We start from the raw sequence: 16,714 nt of genomic DNA, 5'->3' as shown, positions 1-16,714 counted from the left end.
TAAGCTTTTGGAAATGTTAATTTACACTCCACTCAATGGACCTGGGACAAATGTGACCTCCTCTGACTTCCTGCCTCCTACCTCTCACCTGTTTTGTTTATTTCCCCTTTTTTCTGCACTGCTCCCCTCTTAGGCCCATACGCCTCTATCAGCCTTCCCCCGATCTCCCATCCTCCTCCATGCCAGTATGGTCGGTCCCTCAGTGAGGCACGCTTCAATGCCCTGAGACAGGAATTCCAGGAGTACCGCAGGGCCCAGGAATCCTTCTCCAAAGACCCCTGCCTTCCCTCTGACCCAGACTCGGATTCAGGCTCCGCCCTGCTCTGAGAGTACTGCCTTGGTCCGTTCCCCTCCACTCCTCCTTTTAAACCACTGATCATTAAAGCAATAGTTTTGCAAAAAGAGAGTTCCTCTACATGCAGATGTAGTTGATCAGCCAAGACATGATTTGGAAGGGTTTTCTGTTGCATTAGAACAAGCAGCTCACTTGTGAGAGACTACTAGTTTGTCCAGTTTTTGCAGCAGAGTGTGTCAGGCAGAACTAAGCTAAGGTCATCACAAGTGTACACACCTGTCAATTAGATGTTTGCCAAACTAGTGCTTTAATGGCTATTCATGCTTTGAACCTTGTGGATATTTGTCTAAATGAATTTTAAAAATAGTGGTCATTGACTACTATATTATGAATATTTCAGAGGTTTTGTAGTATAGTATAGAAACATTTTGAGAATTTCTTTACGTTTAAGCATATCATACTTTGAAGATCTTGATCTGATAATGAACTTTCCGATCTTTTCCTTTCAGAACTTCCAAAGGAAGGAGACAAATAGCATTTAGGTACAATGCTGTACTGAAGGGGAATACTCATACTCAGAACCTTAATACTTGCCCTAAAACTAACTGTGCATCAAAATTGATAAAAGATTCAGATTAGCGGTTGAGCTCAGGTGCATTTTCCTTTTTTGATGGCAAAAATCTGCTTTATTTGTAGTGATTTTGTCAGAAAAGCCCTGCAGCTATCTAATTGCATTTAACCAAAAACATTCAAAGTGTTGGTGCACATGGTTTCTTTGTAATGCATTTTTCACTGTGAGACTCATTGAAGAGCCTTGAAGAAGATCTCAGTAGCACGGAGGTGTCTGTCACTTATTATGTTGCCTAAACCAAAACAACCCCAAAACCACAGTGGCTGAACAACATGAAAGTGTGCTTGGACAATCAGATTGTATGGTCTAACAAGTTAAATCAGTTTTAATGTTCTGGTCCATGTGAAGAAGGAGTTTTCAGTGTTGGTTAATTCATAGAAATCTGAATGTGGTGAGCTTTAAAATGGTCTAAAACTGGTATCCACAAATGGTATCCACATTTTTAGCAGTTATTGTGAAGCAATTGTGCCCCGTTCATTAACACCAGATATAATTCCGCTTTGCTTGAGAAAAACTCCATGAAACACATGGCATGCTGAAAAATGAAATCTGTTTTTATATGTAATTTTAATTTCTGTGACAAGAAAATGTTTTTTGCTCTGTGACACAATATGGAGATTCAAAAAGCACTGACTGAAATATCTTACAATATGATTGTATACTTCGCTTGTCATGTGTTTAAACGGTGCATAATAACTCTTAGTTTTCAGACAAGGGACATTTCTTTAAATACTTACTAAGTTTCTATAAAATATATGGAACTTTAATGCCAAAGTTAGGACAGGTCCACTCAAGCCTCTGATCACTTACTGACATATACTTCCATTGAAGAGTTTGGAATCACTGTTTATAATGTTAAATTAATATTGTTAAATACAATAACTAATATCACATATTTCATCATACATATACACTGATATAGAATAATCCTAATTGAATGTTTATCTTCTGTTCGTTTCACGCAATTTGTAAGAAGCTTTATAACTGCATTCTTTAACTGGGAAAGTTATATACCATCGAGAATTAACTATAAATTAACTAAGAATTAACTAAATATAACAGAAATCCATAATGCCTTATTTTTTTGATACATTGTATTAACAAATGTTTTACTACTGATTTTATCATGTAGTAAAGTCTTCCCACAATACATTTAATTGTGAATTAAACATTGTTTATATTTTAATAGTTAGTTTATAATAAAAAAAAAAGTTATTAAAAATATATTTATAAAAAGGTTATAATAAATGTGAATAATTATTCCAAACTTTTGAATGCCAAGTTTATTTAAAAGACAATAAGATTTGAAACATTATCGTTGCACATTTGTTTTTAAAGCACTGATGTTTTAGTTATGCAAAAATCTTGTTTGTTGCAGTGATTTCTGAGTGGGGCTTTAAGAAAGGACATTAAAACAAGCTGCAATTTGCAACTGTTTTGTTGTTCAAAGTAAGTTTTTAAAAGAAAGTAGAAGTTTTCATGTCATTCCTCCTTTTTCTGTGTTTGTGCTTGATTTGGGTATTAAGTAATGTTCAGTGTCAGTCATCACCCAGTGCACATACTTTTCTATTCACCTTAATTTGCACTGCTGGCTCAATAATGGGTGAACAATGGTTCCACTAATAGAGAAAATGTATACATTTTAAGTACTTCAGAAAGTTGTTCAGTGCCTGATATAAGTTTGTAAGCAACTTTTTGACTGTAACAGTTGTATTGCTTGTCACATTGCTAAGAAAGTGAGTTTATATGTTTAATTTTCTGTTATGATGAACTGAATCTTAACATTACAGGCATAAATACAATATAGCCACATTGTCAACTGCTTTATAAAGTTATTTTTTTTTACTATTAACTAAATACAGATGGCTTTGTTTTATATTTATGTCAAGATTAGACAGAGACCATAAAATACACACTCATGTTTACATAAAACTGTGTCAATGTGAACGGTAAATATTGAACTGTCTTCGTGGTGGTATGTGTTGTCTTGTTGCTTATTGTCTATGTGTTTTAAGTGTTTTGTAAATACAGTGTTTGTCAAGGCATTTTTTTTAAGTTGCACAAGTTGTACTTTTTACTTTTTCATTTTAGATTTGTAAGAAAGAAATCTACCATATATTTAAAACAATGTACATTTTGTAATACAAAGATTGTTCATGTTTTTTTCAAAGATGATTTTGAAGTTTTGTACAAATTGGTCAGAAAAAGATGCTGGTTTTATAACTGCCCTTATATTTCATTTTTATTAATGTCATTGTTATTTTTATATGTTTTTATTAAATAAATTGACTTTATTTACGGAATGTGTAATATGTAATTTATTATTAAGCACCAGTAGTAATGCACAGCATATTCTTTAACACACACACAATTCACAGAAAAAAATGACAGGGTAAGACACAAACTGCGTAGTTATGGTTATTTTATTTAACACTCTGTATGCCCGCGTAGTTGCAGGTTCAGGTCAACCTAAAGTTTCAGCATTTTTAAGCCTTCCACTGCGTTCTTCACAGGACTCACTTTGAGGTCATGCGCATCACATGCTTGACCATGTTTCCAATGCCGTCAAAGATGTAGTGGTAGTGGTAGTCTGTCTCCCACATGAAGGTTGGGGTGCTGACCACCTTGTTCTTCTCGTCCACATAGGTCTCGTAGAACAGAGAGTTAAGGAAGATCAAAGATTTTTGACTGGATAAAAAGAAACCATAAATGCAGCAAGTGCACCTGATCTGTGATAATATGAAGGCTAATGCTTAATATTTAGTATTAAAAATGCATCCACAGACCTGTTCCTCTGGAATCCATAACCCAAAATACTGTTATGTTTATAAACACCTGCTCATCTAACATTTCTTTCATATGAACACCCTATAACTTTTCTGGGAATGCTTTACACTAGGTGTGACACTTCTTTCAGAATTTGATTTCATACAGCTGTGAGAACATTCCTGAAATCATGTGCTGAGGTGGGATGATGAGTTCTGCTTCACAAAGTACATTTCAGCACATACCAGTTGTATTAGATAGACCTCCATTCCATGCTTGGGAGTTTATACCCTCCTAACAAATAAGTTTTGGTAAATTGAGTTTGCTGAAACTTAGCTCATGTGCAGCTGTTCCATCCCATTTCATTTCATGCTTTTTTTAATGGAAATTGTACAAGCTGTGGTTAAATTTTATTTCTGTTTTAACAAACGGCTGCAGCTTAAAGTAGATTAATTCATTAATGATAATGTGTGGCGGTCTGTAAGATTCTTTGCGATTATACCATGAGGCTCCATCATTTTTCTTTATGCAACTCTTTATAACCCCTTTTGTGTTCTTCATCTGTCCCTCTCTATCCCTATGTTACAGTAAGAAAGGATATGTAAGGCTCGCGGATGTTGTGACGAGCCCCCATGCTCTTGACAGCCTGCACCATGTTGGTGTTGGGCCAGCGTCCCCAGCGACTGCTCTCTTCTCGTTCATAACCCATGGTGACCTCCAGGTTTGGCAGCGCACGACAGGCCAGCACAGGCGACATGCTGGACAAACTGGGGGGTGGAGGGGAGTTAAAAAATTCAGGTTTCGTTTATTAATGAGCTTAGACTCTCAACTAAGTCAATGTAAGTAACTTTCTTTCTGATCCCATACAGAGGCTGTCAAAACTGTGTTAACGTTTCAGGAGAAGGAAAAAATAATAGTAAAAAGAAAAATAATGAAAGCTAAATGCAAAAATATTCTATTTCGACCAAATCCTGTAGCTGTTCTATTTAGTCATTAATCATATTTTTTAATGAAATAAATAAAAATATAAAATAAAACAATGATGCAAGGTTTTGCTCTGAGAGTGTTACACTACTACCTAATTATTTAAATTAAATTACCCAATAGGTTTGCGAGAGCGGTGGAATTCCTTCAGGATTCTCTCCACGTCATTGTGAAGCTTGCAGTCTTTTCCATCCTTGTTAAAGGTGGACCTGCACACACATCAAATAAAAGAGCTTAAAAACAAATCCGATTTAAACACAGTTGCACATACGTTGACCCATAAGGCTGGAAATATCAAAGACCACTCAGAAGTGCTGAGCCGAAAAGCTACAACTGTTTACTGAGCCGACCTACAGTAGAGGCTACGTGACAGTGAACACATCCACATCCATGACTACATTTCCAAATCCCCTAACCAAATTTTAAACAGCTTTAAGCCAGAATACCTTCTATGTTATCACTGCTGTAACAGAAAAATACAGTCTGTCTTTTTTCTGAACAAGTGACTTAAGTAAATCTTTTCTTTTGACTGTATTTACGCCAAGGCCTTATCCATATGGCTGATGATACTAATGCCTGCAAAGAAGCTTAGATTCCCAGGAATAGAGGCTGAGGTGACAAACACAGTTGGATGCTAGAACTTTCTGGTTTGAGGAGAGGCAAATTAAAGATGTCGTTGTGTGGGATGAAGTGGGCTTTTGCCAAGTAGGGTAATGGAGATTTTTCTTACCCTTCACTCTACACTTCCCACAGCTTCCCAATAATTATATCCATGACTACAGTCTGTATTTTGTCTGTTTCTCTTTCAACCCTATTTCTCCTTTTTAAATCATTTCGCAGTTGACTTTTTTCGACTTGAATGTATTGTAACTCATTTTTGCAAGATGTTTTCCTCATTACACTTGTCTTGTCTGAATCCAGCTCTAAAGTTCTTCTGTGTGTGTTTAGTTCATTTTAATTCCTTTTTGCTATTAACCCTCCCCTTGTCTGTATTTCTCACAAGTTCTTGACAATGCCTTGGCCCCCAGGGAAGATGACTGCATCAAAACTGTTGACGTCCAGCCTGGAGAGATCCTGCATCTGCATCATGCCCTGACCATGGCTGAAGCGGGCAGACTCCACCATCATATTCCTGCGAAGGAACCAATGGGAACACAGGTTTACATTTGAACATCATCATCATCACCCTTCAGTTACAGAAGAACTGCTACCATGAGGTCATGATGTTTTTAGTGCTTTGTTTCATGATCTCGCTAAGAAAGCAGAGGGATGTGACCTGTTCTCGCCAGAGGAGGGTTGCATCTTCATGTGGTCCATGACATGCATCTGCTGCTGGTTGGGAGCGAAGATCTGAAAGCGAGCGCCATTACGGCTCAAGTGGTACATGGTGCTTCAAACAAAACAAAAAAGTGCCATGGTTACATCTTGAATTTGATTGCATTGTTCTCTATCTGCTATTTATATTTTAACATCAGTTGAAATAAATTTCTGTTATGATCCTAGTGATGTGCAGTGCCTAACACCGTATATTGTGCATGGTTCCTTCTGTTAGCCAGAGTAATACTTTATATGCTAGCGATATAACATGTGTATACTCACTAAGCAGCCTCATGAACATCGGTTCCATCCCACCAACCACACCCTGAGAACACCTACCAAGGATCAATTACATTTTTTAAATCTGCAGTTCTGTTTTTAGTGCTTTTTAATTCCACAATAAATACAGAACATTAATGTAACAAAATAACGCATCTATGTTTTACATGTGCATTACTGGAAGGCTTACCACAGCAACATTGGTGTTCCCCCAGTTCCCCCAGTCTCCCTGGTGCACCAGGCAAGCGGGCTGACGGCTCAGCACTGCTGCAGCTTGCTTTAAAAGTAGAGCCCTTGATGCCAACATGGTCAGGTTCTCTGGTTCAGAGCACACAGGTCAATCCAAAGAAAGTGGTGGGATGGTCAACCCAACAAAGGTCCTGTGGACAGACGTAACCCTCTACCACTCTGGACAAGATGGAACTCTTTTATACCAGCGCTGCATCTGAGGAGACGTCACTTCCTAAGCTTAAATTCTTAGAAGATAAGATTCTTTGTGGCAGCAAACCTTATTCCTTTCTTCAACACCTCTCTAATAATACCTGCCTCCATTATCTTATTACCTTAAGTCATTTGGCCACCGGCACCTACACCACCACAAGCACTGAGAAAAGAGACCAGCCATGAACCCTTTTCACCCCTGAACTGGACATGACTGTCTGAACTGTCCGGCACTCTGGACATCAAGTTTATCCTATAGAAAATCCTATAGGCTCTGAAAGTGTAATAAGCTGATGGGGTTTGAGGGAATGGTAAAGAAAAAGGACTGCTGCCTTGCCCTGATGGTGCTCTGAGGACTCTTGTAATGCAGTAATTGGATAATGTAGCAATGTAGTAATGCACTCATTTCAACTTGAAATGTTTGCCAAACAGATGTTTGTTGGCAAGCCTGCCTTTCCTATTACCTAATAAACAGAATGCCTATATATATATATATATATATATATATATATATATATATATATATATATATATATATATATATATTACGTTATTAGATTTTGGTAATTATAGAAATAGCCTAATTATATTCAAATAGCCTAAAGACAACAAAAGCAAAATCTTCGCAGGAATGTCTGAGAGTTGAAGTGAATGTGATAGCTTCTCTCTAAAGCCCATTACTTAAATAAGACTCTTTAAGACGCAGTAATGCCATGTGTTGTCTGCTGGCACCGAGGGCAGTGATCCAAGAGGCCAAGAAGTTGGCAAAAGTTATTCTAGAGCAGGATATGCTTTAGAAAGTTGTCTTGGTTTACAGTTTTATTTTTAACAAATAGATGGTATTTAATTGTAGGCACACCTGAAGTATGGCAAAATTGGCAAAACATTTCTTAATCTTTTAAAAAGGCTTTGAATATTATGTGTTGTGCTGCTCCATGTCCAAGAAATAATAATAAAATAATAATAATAAAAAAACAAGCTAGGAATAAGCCTGGATTTAGGGCTGTTTGTTTGTTTATTTATTTATTTATTAGCCTATTAATTTTTTTTTAAATTACCGATTTTGGTTTAACTACATTAACTTCCACTTGGGAAACTATTCTCTCCATGATTGCTTGGTCATTACATACTACTGTTGTAGAGGTCAGAGGGTTGTTACCAGAGAATGAATGGTCACTCTGGCTCAAGTGACCTGTCCACTCTTTACGACAGACCTGCTTTAGAAATCTGACAAGCTTAGCTCATGTCTGGCTTGGACATTTGGCCGACACTGTGGAAAGGATCTTATGTGGTTTGTTGGAGGGAAAACATTTGGTCAACGCCATAAATTAGAAGTGAGAAGCATTTATCTGTATTTATTTCCACAGTTGTTAAACATCAGTCGAATCAAATCAACATAAAGAAAGACTTTAAACTGACTCTGCATACTCTTGATACTAAATCAGCTTGTAGTGCTAAAGCAAACTTTGTTTTTCAGCATGGCAGGGAGAAAAAATGCTCCAATATGTAAATGAAAATTCTGGTTTATCCATTTACAGGATGTAGATGTAGATTAAAATCATTTATAGCTTACAGATTAAATCACCAAACCACTCTTAAGTCAGTCTTGCTCATCGTCCAGGGCATAAGACGACATTCCAAGCTCACGCTGAATTTTGTAATTACACGTCTGTCAAAACATAAGTCCATCAGCGTGGCCTCCTGCTGTATTTAGTGTCTTAAAGCTCTAATAAACAGGATTTAGCAGCTGAGATGTCAAAGGTCATTTACTATGGCTTACAGAGCATACACAACACTGACCACAGCAATGTCCAGTCACATATGAGGTTTCAAAATAGAGGTGAATTCATTTAAAACACTAAAGTATGCACACTCAGAGCAGTAGAAGTCTGGTGGCAAGAGCAAAAATTGCACTTAATTCAATACAATGGAAAATGCAGCAGAATCTTTACTGAAACATTTCTCAACAGTTAGGAGTTGACTGCTCTTTTGAAGCGTGTTCTGTGCATGTCCTGGGCTCGTTTCTGCCGTTCTGTCATGCCGCTACGCAAACTCTGCTTGATTGCTGGTAGAAGCACCTTCTCTCTCACACAGGCCTGGCTGGGCTGTCTATAAAATATGTAATCATTTTACAATATGAGATTAGATCATTATAAATTTTATTTTTTTTATATTATTTAAATTAATTATAGACTTTCAGTACAAACTTTACATAAAGTAGGCAAAAAAGCAGTGATTTGTAAACCTACTTTGACCTTTGAAAACAGATATATATTAAAATAATCATCCAGTCAAACTTGATTATAAAGAGTACTAAGGACAGATCTAGGGCTCAATGAGAAGGGGTCAAGACACAATATGCAATAAACATGACACGAGTCAGTGACTGCAAGGAATCTGCATAAAGGACACGGTGAAAACAAATACTAGATGCCTCTGACTCTGAATGGCTATCAACACAAGGATTTGCATATATTTTCAGAAACCATTAATAAAGACTGCATTATGCTGCATGCACCAAGATATTATGACTGACTGACTGACTGACTGACAGACATACACCTATCCATCTGTAACCGCTTATCCAGTTCAGGGTCGCGGTGGGTCCAGAGCCTACCTGGAATCATTTGGCGCAAGGCGAGAATACACCCTGGTGGTGGTGGCAGTCCTTCACAGGGCAACACACACACCTACGGACACTTGAGTCACCAATCCACCTACAAATGGGTGTTTTTGGACCGTGGGAGGAAACCAGAGCACCCGGAGGAAACCCATGCTGACACGGGGAGAACATAGTCACCCAGAGCGGGAATCAAACCCACTATTTTTCTAGAGGGTGACCCACAATCTTTGAACAGATTTTGATCAAGAGTTTCAATCCAGACCTTACAGATGTAGATAAACAGCTGTACCACACAGCATTACAATACTGCAGAACACTCAAAATAACAGCAGTATAAAACAGTAAGGGTATCTGCTGAACAGCTCCAAAAGATCGGAGACGACAAAGAAAATAAATTCATTCATTCATTATCTGAAACCGCTTATCCAGTTCAGGGTCACGGTGGGTCCAGAGCCTACCTGGAATCATTGGGCACAAGGCGGGAATACACCCTGGAGGGGGCGCCAGACCTTCACAGGGCAACACAGACACACACACACACATTCACTCACACCTACGGATACTTTTGAGTCGCCAATCCACCTACCAACGTGTGTTTTTGGACTGTGGGAGGAAACCGGAGCACCCAGAGGAAACCCATGTGGACACGGGGGAGAACACACCAACTGCTCATAGACAGTCACCCGGAGCAGGAATCAAACCCACAACCTCCAGGCCCCGGCGCTGTATGACTGTGACACTACCTGCTGCGCCACTGTGCTGCCCAAAAAAAATTCTCTTTTTAATTTTTTTACAGATGTAGTCAATATGATGTCTCCATGATAGAGTGGCATTAATCATTATGCCAAGATATTTCTAACAATGCACCTGTTTAATTATTTCATTATTGATAATGGTGGGATTTGCAACTTATAATTTTGGGCCAAACAGAATTTCTTCTGTTTTCAGAATTTCTTCTATTAGTGTATTATTCACAGTGGAATCCAACACTGAAAACCACTGGAATCCAGTCTTGTGGTCTGACAGCTTAACATGTTACAACTTAACTTGGACATCATGTACTTAGGATTCTCAGCCTTTTACTAGTAACAATTTCAAAAGCCAGTGTCAATAACAGGACAAGGACTTGCAAGCTTATTTCTAAACAACGTCAAGCCAGATTCTACCTGGTTGTGTTGGATGTGCTGCTACTAAACCAGACAGCATACTGTCCAGACATGTCTCCCATTAAAAATGCCTAATGCATTAACAACTGCTCCATACAGTTAAACAGTTTTGTAAAAACATTTTTGGTAAAAATTTCAGCTGTTTAACTGTATGGGGCAATCATTATATTTTCCCTATATTTTTTATATTTCCTGTATATCTTGATCCCACTTTATATTAAGTGTCTCTAATGACTGTGTAGTTACACATGAACAGTAGACGCAATAACAATGTAACTACAGATGAATTACAGCAGTAAAGCTTATGTAAGTACATGTGCATCAGCTTCAGTTTTGACTTTTGTAATTACACAAGTGTATCTTCATTGTTGTAGCAGCATATTCTCTCGCATGTAATTACACACATGTAATAACGTGTGTAATTACATTAGTAATCAGACTGGAACAAAATTTTTTTGTCCCAGAAGCCTTTTCTGGCAGGTTTGTATTAGCTTACATTAAGACATTAAACTGGATTTATCATAGTTTCTGTCAAATCCAGTTTCTAACCAGTTTCAGAAGAACCATTATTTCACAATGTAACATTGTAATCCATCTGTAACAGGTACTAATTCATCAATAGTTACATTGTTGTTGCGTATATTAACTTCATAGTTATTAGAGACACTTAATATAAAGTGGGACCTATATTTTCTACATATTTTCTTATATTTGTTAGTTTCTTCTGTCCCTAAACGATTATTAAATGCTGTTAAAAGGAAACGTGACACAGGGATAAACATGCTCCTCTTCTCCCTTTTTTTTAAAAATGGGCTGCAAGCAATACAATTTTTTACAATTTAAAAAATACATAAAGATAAATGTTGAATGTGATGTTTTGTACCATTTAAAACAGGTCAAACAATTTACAAATCACTGCCTTCTATTTTTATTACCATATCACAAAGTGTCTCAATTATTTTGTAACTAAAACGCCAACCTACTGTATTTTTGGCAAAGGCTTAAGAGGTAGCTTTGGAAAGTGCTCCAAATCTCCACTGCTGAAAAAATGTATAACAGTTAATGTTAGTAAAACTGTGTTTTAGGGAGAAATGCCACGTGTCAGTGGTGCTAGTCAGAAAAAGAGCAGAAAGTAATACCTGGTGCTCTCAGAGAGGTATGCACTTGTTCGAGTGTGGATTTCAGGTGTGATTTTCTTTTTGTTTAACACAATGTCTCTCAGGATAGCCTTCACATGCTGCAGCTAAGGAAAAGAAGAATCAGTCTATATTATTGGGCTATAGGCCTTTGATATAGACATTCTTGAAAAATGCACCATTTTCTTTGTCCAAATATTGAGCTTTAGCTTCTGTTTTAATCATTTTAAAAACAATTTTATACAAATTTAGAAACCAAGTTGCTGAATTCCATTTGGAACTTTTTTGTTCAATTTGCTGCCACAGTTTTGAAGCATTTTCTCCTGTTTGCATCATCCCAAGACCTGTATCGTTAAAAATGTAGTTTGGGACTTACATACTCAAGCAACTTTATTGCCTTTATTAAAATAATTATAAAGGCAGTGTGGTTTCTAATTTCTTGTCTGATAAAGTGATATACATTAAAATGATTGTCTGTGTTAAAAACCAGCATGACATAGGTGCAGTAAATATTAAGATATATGTGTGTTTTTGTGTATGTGTGTTAACAACGATGAATTTCATGCCTCTTGAGACTGTAAGGTGTTGGCCTGGTACAGCTGCCGGATAATATCCCCACACTCCTGCAAGGTTGGGGTGTGTGGAGGTCTGGACTGACCACTGCGGATTTTCAGAGGAAGGACAGATGTGATGTCACCCCCATAATGTTCTACCCTACGATTTACTGTCTGTGGCTTCTTCTCATGACTTATGATGAAGCATGCAAGAGAAAATATATTTGTTCATCAATTTATGCATGATTTAAAAGAATATACAGAAGAGTGATAGATAAAGGAATAGTTACCTATTGACCCCAGTCTGAGACTGTGTTTCATGCAAACTTGCAGCACTGGACTCTACAAAATAGCCTTTATTTAGTTTTAGAAAATATTCAAACCATTTTAAACATATAAGACTCATTCAGCATGAGTTATTTGCATTCTACCTTTTGGAGGATGAAGATGAGAATCCATTATCAGTCTGTACTGCAACTCTGTAAAGGAGAAAGCCATTCATAAACAAGGCAAGTGTGCCACCTGCTGTGCCAGCATTTATACAGTCTCCAGTTCACGCTGTAATACACCAGGTGCAGCACACGTGGAACATAAAAAACATATGGACATATGTGGCTGTTTTACCTTTATTGGTGCGTTTTAGACGTTCGATTTCTTCATGCAATTTCTCCAGGGTTTTTTTGTGAGTTTGCTGGAGATATAAGATATCTTTCTCCAGAGATGCCACTCGTGCTCCATCCATCACTGTCCTGTCCTGGCTTATATTTTGGCTGTCACTGTCTAAAGATGGAACTTCGTTAACAGAGACAGAGGGATATAATCGCGGGTACGGGACCCTATCCAGGAGCCCAACTCTGCTCCAGCTAGGCAGATTCCGCAGAGGTGGAAGACTGCTGGTGGACATAACGTTACTCATAGTGCTGAGCCACTGAAAGCCCTAAGCGACAAAAATATCTGTTATCTATACTTTCAGCTCTTCACCTCATAAGCTTCCCATAGGCAAGTAGCTAACTGCTTCCAGCCTAAATAAAAATTTCCTGGGCGCATTTTATACACGCCTAGAATAGAAATGAATTCCTCAGGGCCATGAATTTTATGTATGTTTGCTAGATAGTGTTAACGTTAACCTTTGCTGCTTTAACATTAGGCTAAGCTAACGTATATGAGCAGAAACTACCGGTGTAAAGCTACCTTTGTATCTTTGCTGAAGACACCTCGACGATTGACAAGCTGAAAGCATTATTCTGATGTACTCTGTACTATTGTTTAGAGGAAAATGAACAAAAAATCTGAATAAAGGCAGGTTCAACCCAGCGGCTAATGTTACTGGCTGCAGTTCTCAGGGACACAAGCGTTGTTCAGATGTTGCTATAGCAACACGACTGAGGGCTGGTGGGTTTTTCTGCTCGTTTGGAAAACTCCAGATTGTCGTTATTTTTCCTTTATTACAGAAAACGTAGCTACATAACTGCAGATTTTCAGTTCTAGTGAACACCAATGAGGCTTCGACTCGCACGGAAACATGGGAAATTAACAGCCCTTCGTGCCTCTGGGAGTTTTAATCCGGAAAAATCCTGAAGTAAAGAAATTATTTTTTTGTCATACCGCAATATATCTATATAAGTGTTTTTTTTTTCAATTTTTCAGTCCCACAAAACCTCTGCTTGTTTAAACACAAAACAATAAAACGTTTATTTATCTTTACAATTAAGTAAAATACTTTGAAAACCTTGAATATGAAACGTTTAGTTCTTCGTCCAAAACATGTTTGGACACCACTCGCCCAAGTTATAGTGCAGTGAACATCAAGTTTCTAAATCCAGGCGGTTTTTTAAATGCTAGAATTAGCTCATTAACAGTTAACTATATGAACATTTCCACTTCGAAACTGCATGCAAATACGCAAATTCAGGTGCCCAGAGTGTCTTATAAGCAAAGAATCAGTCTTTTAGCTTGTGCTGTGGGCGTTTCATGTTGCAGATGAACGTGATGGGGTTGTGGAATAGAGGAGAAGCCAATTGCAGATTCTGCACACGCACTGAATGGGGGCGAAGGTGAGTTCTAAGTCACTTTTAAGGCATTTGGGGATTTTTTTTCTTTGTTGCAAATGCATTCAAGTGTTTAGTTTGTTTAACTGATGACCAAAGGTGGACTTTAACAAAATGCACCATATGTTGACACTGTACTTGAAACAGGCAATATATGTTCACAGTTGTAATATCAACAAATGAAACTTGCCAGTTTCACTGATCAGCCACCACTTTCACAACTGCTGCTAAAGCAACATGGACAGCTAAAAATGCTTGGAGGAGAATGCTGAATAGCCAGTTCTGTTATATGACAGCAAACAGACATCTGAATTGGAAAGCATTGCATTGAGTGATGGAGGAAGGACAGATGGACAAAAATCATAAAATATAAAGTATAATTTCAAAAGTTTTATATGGTTCTTCTTTCTCAAGAATGTACAAATTCTTGCAATGGCATTTTAAATAAACTGTAAATTTGAACAGTTACAGGATAATTAACACCTACCTTGTATCTCCATTCACTGTCGAATTTATTAGCTTGACTGGCCATACAGGAGCAATTTGTAGTTCTACAATTTCAGATCATAGGTTTTCTTCAAACTTTCTTATTCCCATCTCACGTGTTCTTCAATGGTAAGAACCCCTTTCAGAGCAGGTATGATTTTCATGGTGGATCATTCTCAGTGCTGCAGTGACACTGACATGGTGGTGATGTGGTGTTCTGTGCTGGTATGAGTGGATCAAACACAGCAGAACTGTTAAGAGTTCCAAAAAAATCTCTGCCTCACTGCTGGACTGAGAAGAGTATACCAATCAAAAATATCCAGCCAACAGTGTCCTGTGTCCAATGATGGACTAGAGAAAGACACAAATTGTGCAGCAACAGATGAGCTACTGTCTCTGACTTTACATCTACAAGGTGGACCAATGATGTAGGTGTGTCTCAAGTTCAAGTTCAAGAAGTTTATTGTCATTTCAGCAGTATACAGTGTTTACAGTACACAGTGAAACGAAATAGATTTCCTCCAGGACCAAGGTGCTACATAAAACAATACACATTAAAGTGCAACTAGTGCAAACATAAAACAGTGCACACGCATTAAAGTGCAAAAGACATAAAACATAAAACAATACACAACATTAAAATGCAACTAGTGCAAAGCTAGTGCAACATAAAACAGTGCATACACATTAAAGTGCAAAAGACATGGTTAAGAAAATACAAAACAATATCCATACAATACAATACAAGACAGTGCAAAACCATAAGTACGGGGGCGGGGGGTTGGGGCTGTGGGGGAGAGACACTGCAATTTAAAGTGTATTTGTGCTGTAAACGGTAACTGGATGTAACCATGATGTAAACAGGATACGTGTAAACAGTACACTCGTTTTCCGTATATCATTTTCAGTTCAACAAACCAGTGTTTTGTGAAGTTGTGTGTGTGCGCTTCTTCAGTCCAGTCTCAGTCTCTAGGTGTTTAGGAGTCTGATAGCATGTGGGAAGAAGCTGTTACAGAGTCTGGATGTGAGGGCTCGAATGCTTCGATACCTTTTTCCAGACGGCAGTAAGTTGAAGAGTGTGTGTGAAGGGTGTGTGTGATCTCCCACAGTGCTGAGTGGTGTAAATGTCTGTGATGGAGGGAAGAGACACACCGATAATCTTCTCAGCTGTCCTCACGATCCGCTGGAGGGACTTGCGATCTGCCACAGTGCAGTTCCCAAACCAGACAGTGATGCAGCTGGTCATGATGCTCTCGATGACTCCTCTGTAGAAAGCGGTGAGAATAGGAGGTGGGAGATGAACCTTCTTGAGCCTTCGCAGGAAGTAGAGGCGTTGCTGGGCTTTCTTTCTGATGTTACTGGTGTTAGTGGACCAGGTGAGATCATCCGCTAGGTGAACACCAAGGAATTTGGTATTCCTGACAATCTCCACAGCAGAGTTGTCGATGTTCAGCGGCGAGTGCTCACCCCTTGTTTTTCTGAAGTCTACAACCATCTCTTTGGTTTTGTACACGTTCAGAGACAGGTTGTTGACAGTGGACATGGTATTTAAAAACTCTAGCAGCACTGCTGCTTGTACCAGTACAACACACACTAACACATCACCACATCAGTGTCACTGCAGGGCTGAGAATGATCCACTACCCAAATCATACCTGCTCTGTGTTGGTAATTGTGGAAATAAGTACAAGGTGCTCCTGTATAGTCGGTGTACAATTCCCATATACAATTTACAAGTATTTACAGTGCTTATGTGTAAATACAGAAAATTATAGCCAATTTATTACATGGCATTTACCATATGAAATGTTTTCCCTTATTGCTGTAGTCTAAAGCAGCACCCACTGTGCCATTCCACTGCAGGATTATGTAAGGCAATTTAACAAATGGAACAGTGGCTTCTTGGACTAAAGCTTTAGTCATTCCATTATTCAGATGCTCTGTTGAAAATGACAAACCACCCACAGTGATCCAGGATGAATAAAAAG

General features: G+C 38.1%; 3 protein-coding genes across 6 annotated transcripts in view; 1 reads left to right on the top strand and 2 right to left on the bottom strand.

The window, feature by feature from the left end:
* Positions 1–1,996, top strand: part of igsf9b (immunoglobulin superfamily, member 9b) — a 48,382-nt gene extending 46,386 nt beyond the window's left edge. Inside the window, exons 21-22 of the mRNA XM_066643251.1 lie at positions 134–340; positions 805–1,996. Of these exons, the coding sequence (XP_066499348.1) occupies positions 134–327 (194 nt within the window). The 3' untranslated portion in view covers positions 328–340; positions 805–1,996. The remainder of the gene's footprint in view (positions 1–133; positions 341–804) is intronic.
* Positions 1,997–3,442: 1,446 nt separating this feature from the next.
* On the bottom strand, positions 3,443–6,579 carry gatd3l (glutamine amidotransferase class 1 domain containing 3, like). The gene is made up of 7 exons (XM_066644805.1): positions 6,463–6,579; positions 6,276–6,328; positions 5,953–6,066; positions 5,677–5,808; positions 4,793–4,885; positions 4,294–4,459; positions 3,443–3,577 (listed from the first exon to the last, which is right to left on the bottom strand). Exons 1-7 carry the CDS (start codon positions 6,577–6,579, stop codon positions 3,443–3,445), a joined length of 810 nt encoding a protein of 269 aa, XP_066500902.1.
* Positions 6,580–8,067: 1,488 nt separating this feature from the next.
* LOC136666479 (coiled-coil domain-containing protein 74B) lies at positions 8,068–13,731 on the bottom strand. Of its 4 annotated transcripts, none has more exons than XM_066644665.1 (8): positions 13,384–13,731; positions 12,817–13,129; positions 12,624–12,671; positions 12,483–12,534; positions 12,205–12,385; positions 11,642–11,745; positions 11,486–11,542; positions 8,068–8,822 (listed from the first exon to the last, which is right to left on the bottom strand). In XM_066644665.1, exons 2-8 carry the CDS (start codon positions 13,106–13,108, stop codon positions 8,684–8,686), a joined length of 873 nt encoding a protein of 290 aa, XP_066500762.1. In that variant the 5' UTR covers positions 13,109–13,129; positions 13,384–13,731; the 3' UTR covers positions 8,068–8,683. The 4 variants fall into 4 exon arrangements, with proteins under 4 accessions (XP_066500762.1, XP_066500764.1, XP_066500765.1 ...); XM_066644667.1 differs by having other exon boundaries at positions 12,817–12,984; XM_066644668.1 differs by having other exon boundaries at positions 12,817–12,972.
* Between the last annotated feature and the right edge of the window lie 2,983 nt (positions 13,732–16,714).

Source organism: Hoplias malabaricus, chromosome 14 (genome assembly GCF_029633855.1).
Source record: "Hoplias malabaricus isolate fHopMal1 chromosome 14, fHopMal1.hap1, whole genome shotgun sequence".
Lineage (NCBI taxonomy): Eukaryota > Metazoa > Chordata > Actinopteri > Characiformes > Erythrinidae > Hoplias > Hoplias malabaricus.
Note: the sequence above shows the minus strand (reverse complement) of the source record. Positions and strands in the feature narration are given on the sequence as shown.

Coding starts and splice junctions, on each gene's coding strand:
- gatd3l (XM_066644805.1), bottom strand. CDS start 6,579: ATGTTGGCATCAAGGGCTCTACTTTTAAAGCAAGCTGCAGCAGTGCTG. Junction 6,067..6,275: donor GATGTTCATGAGGCTGCTTA/GTGAGTATACAC, acceptor TTTTGTTTGAAG/CACCATGTACCACTTGAGCC. Junction 4,460..4,792: donor CGCTCTCGCAAACCTATTGG/GTAATTTAATTT, acceptor TCCACCCCCCAG/TTTGTCCAGCATGTCGCCTG.
- LOC136666479 (XM_066644666.1), bottom strand. CDS start 13,108: ATGAGTAACGTTATGTCCACCAGCAGTCTTCCACCTCTGCGGAATCTG. Junction 12,535..12,623: donor TCATCTTCATCCTCCAAAAG/GTAGAATGCAAA, acceptor GCTATTTTGTAG/AGTCCAGTGCTGCAAGTTTG. Junction 8,823..11,485: donor AAGCCTTTGCCAAAAATACA/GTAGGTTGGCGT, acceptor CATATTTTATAG/ACAGCCCAGCCAGGCCTGTG.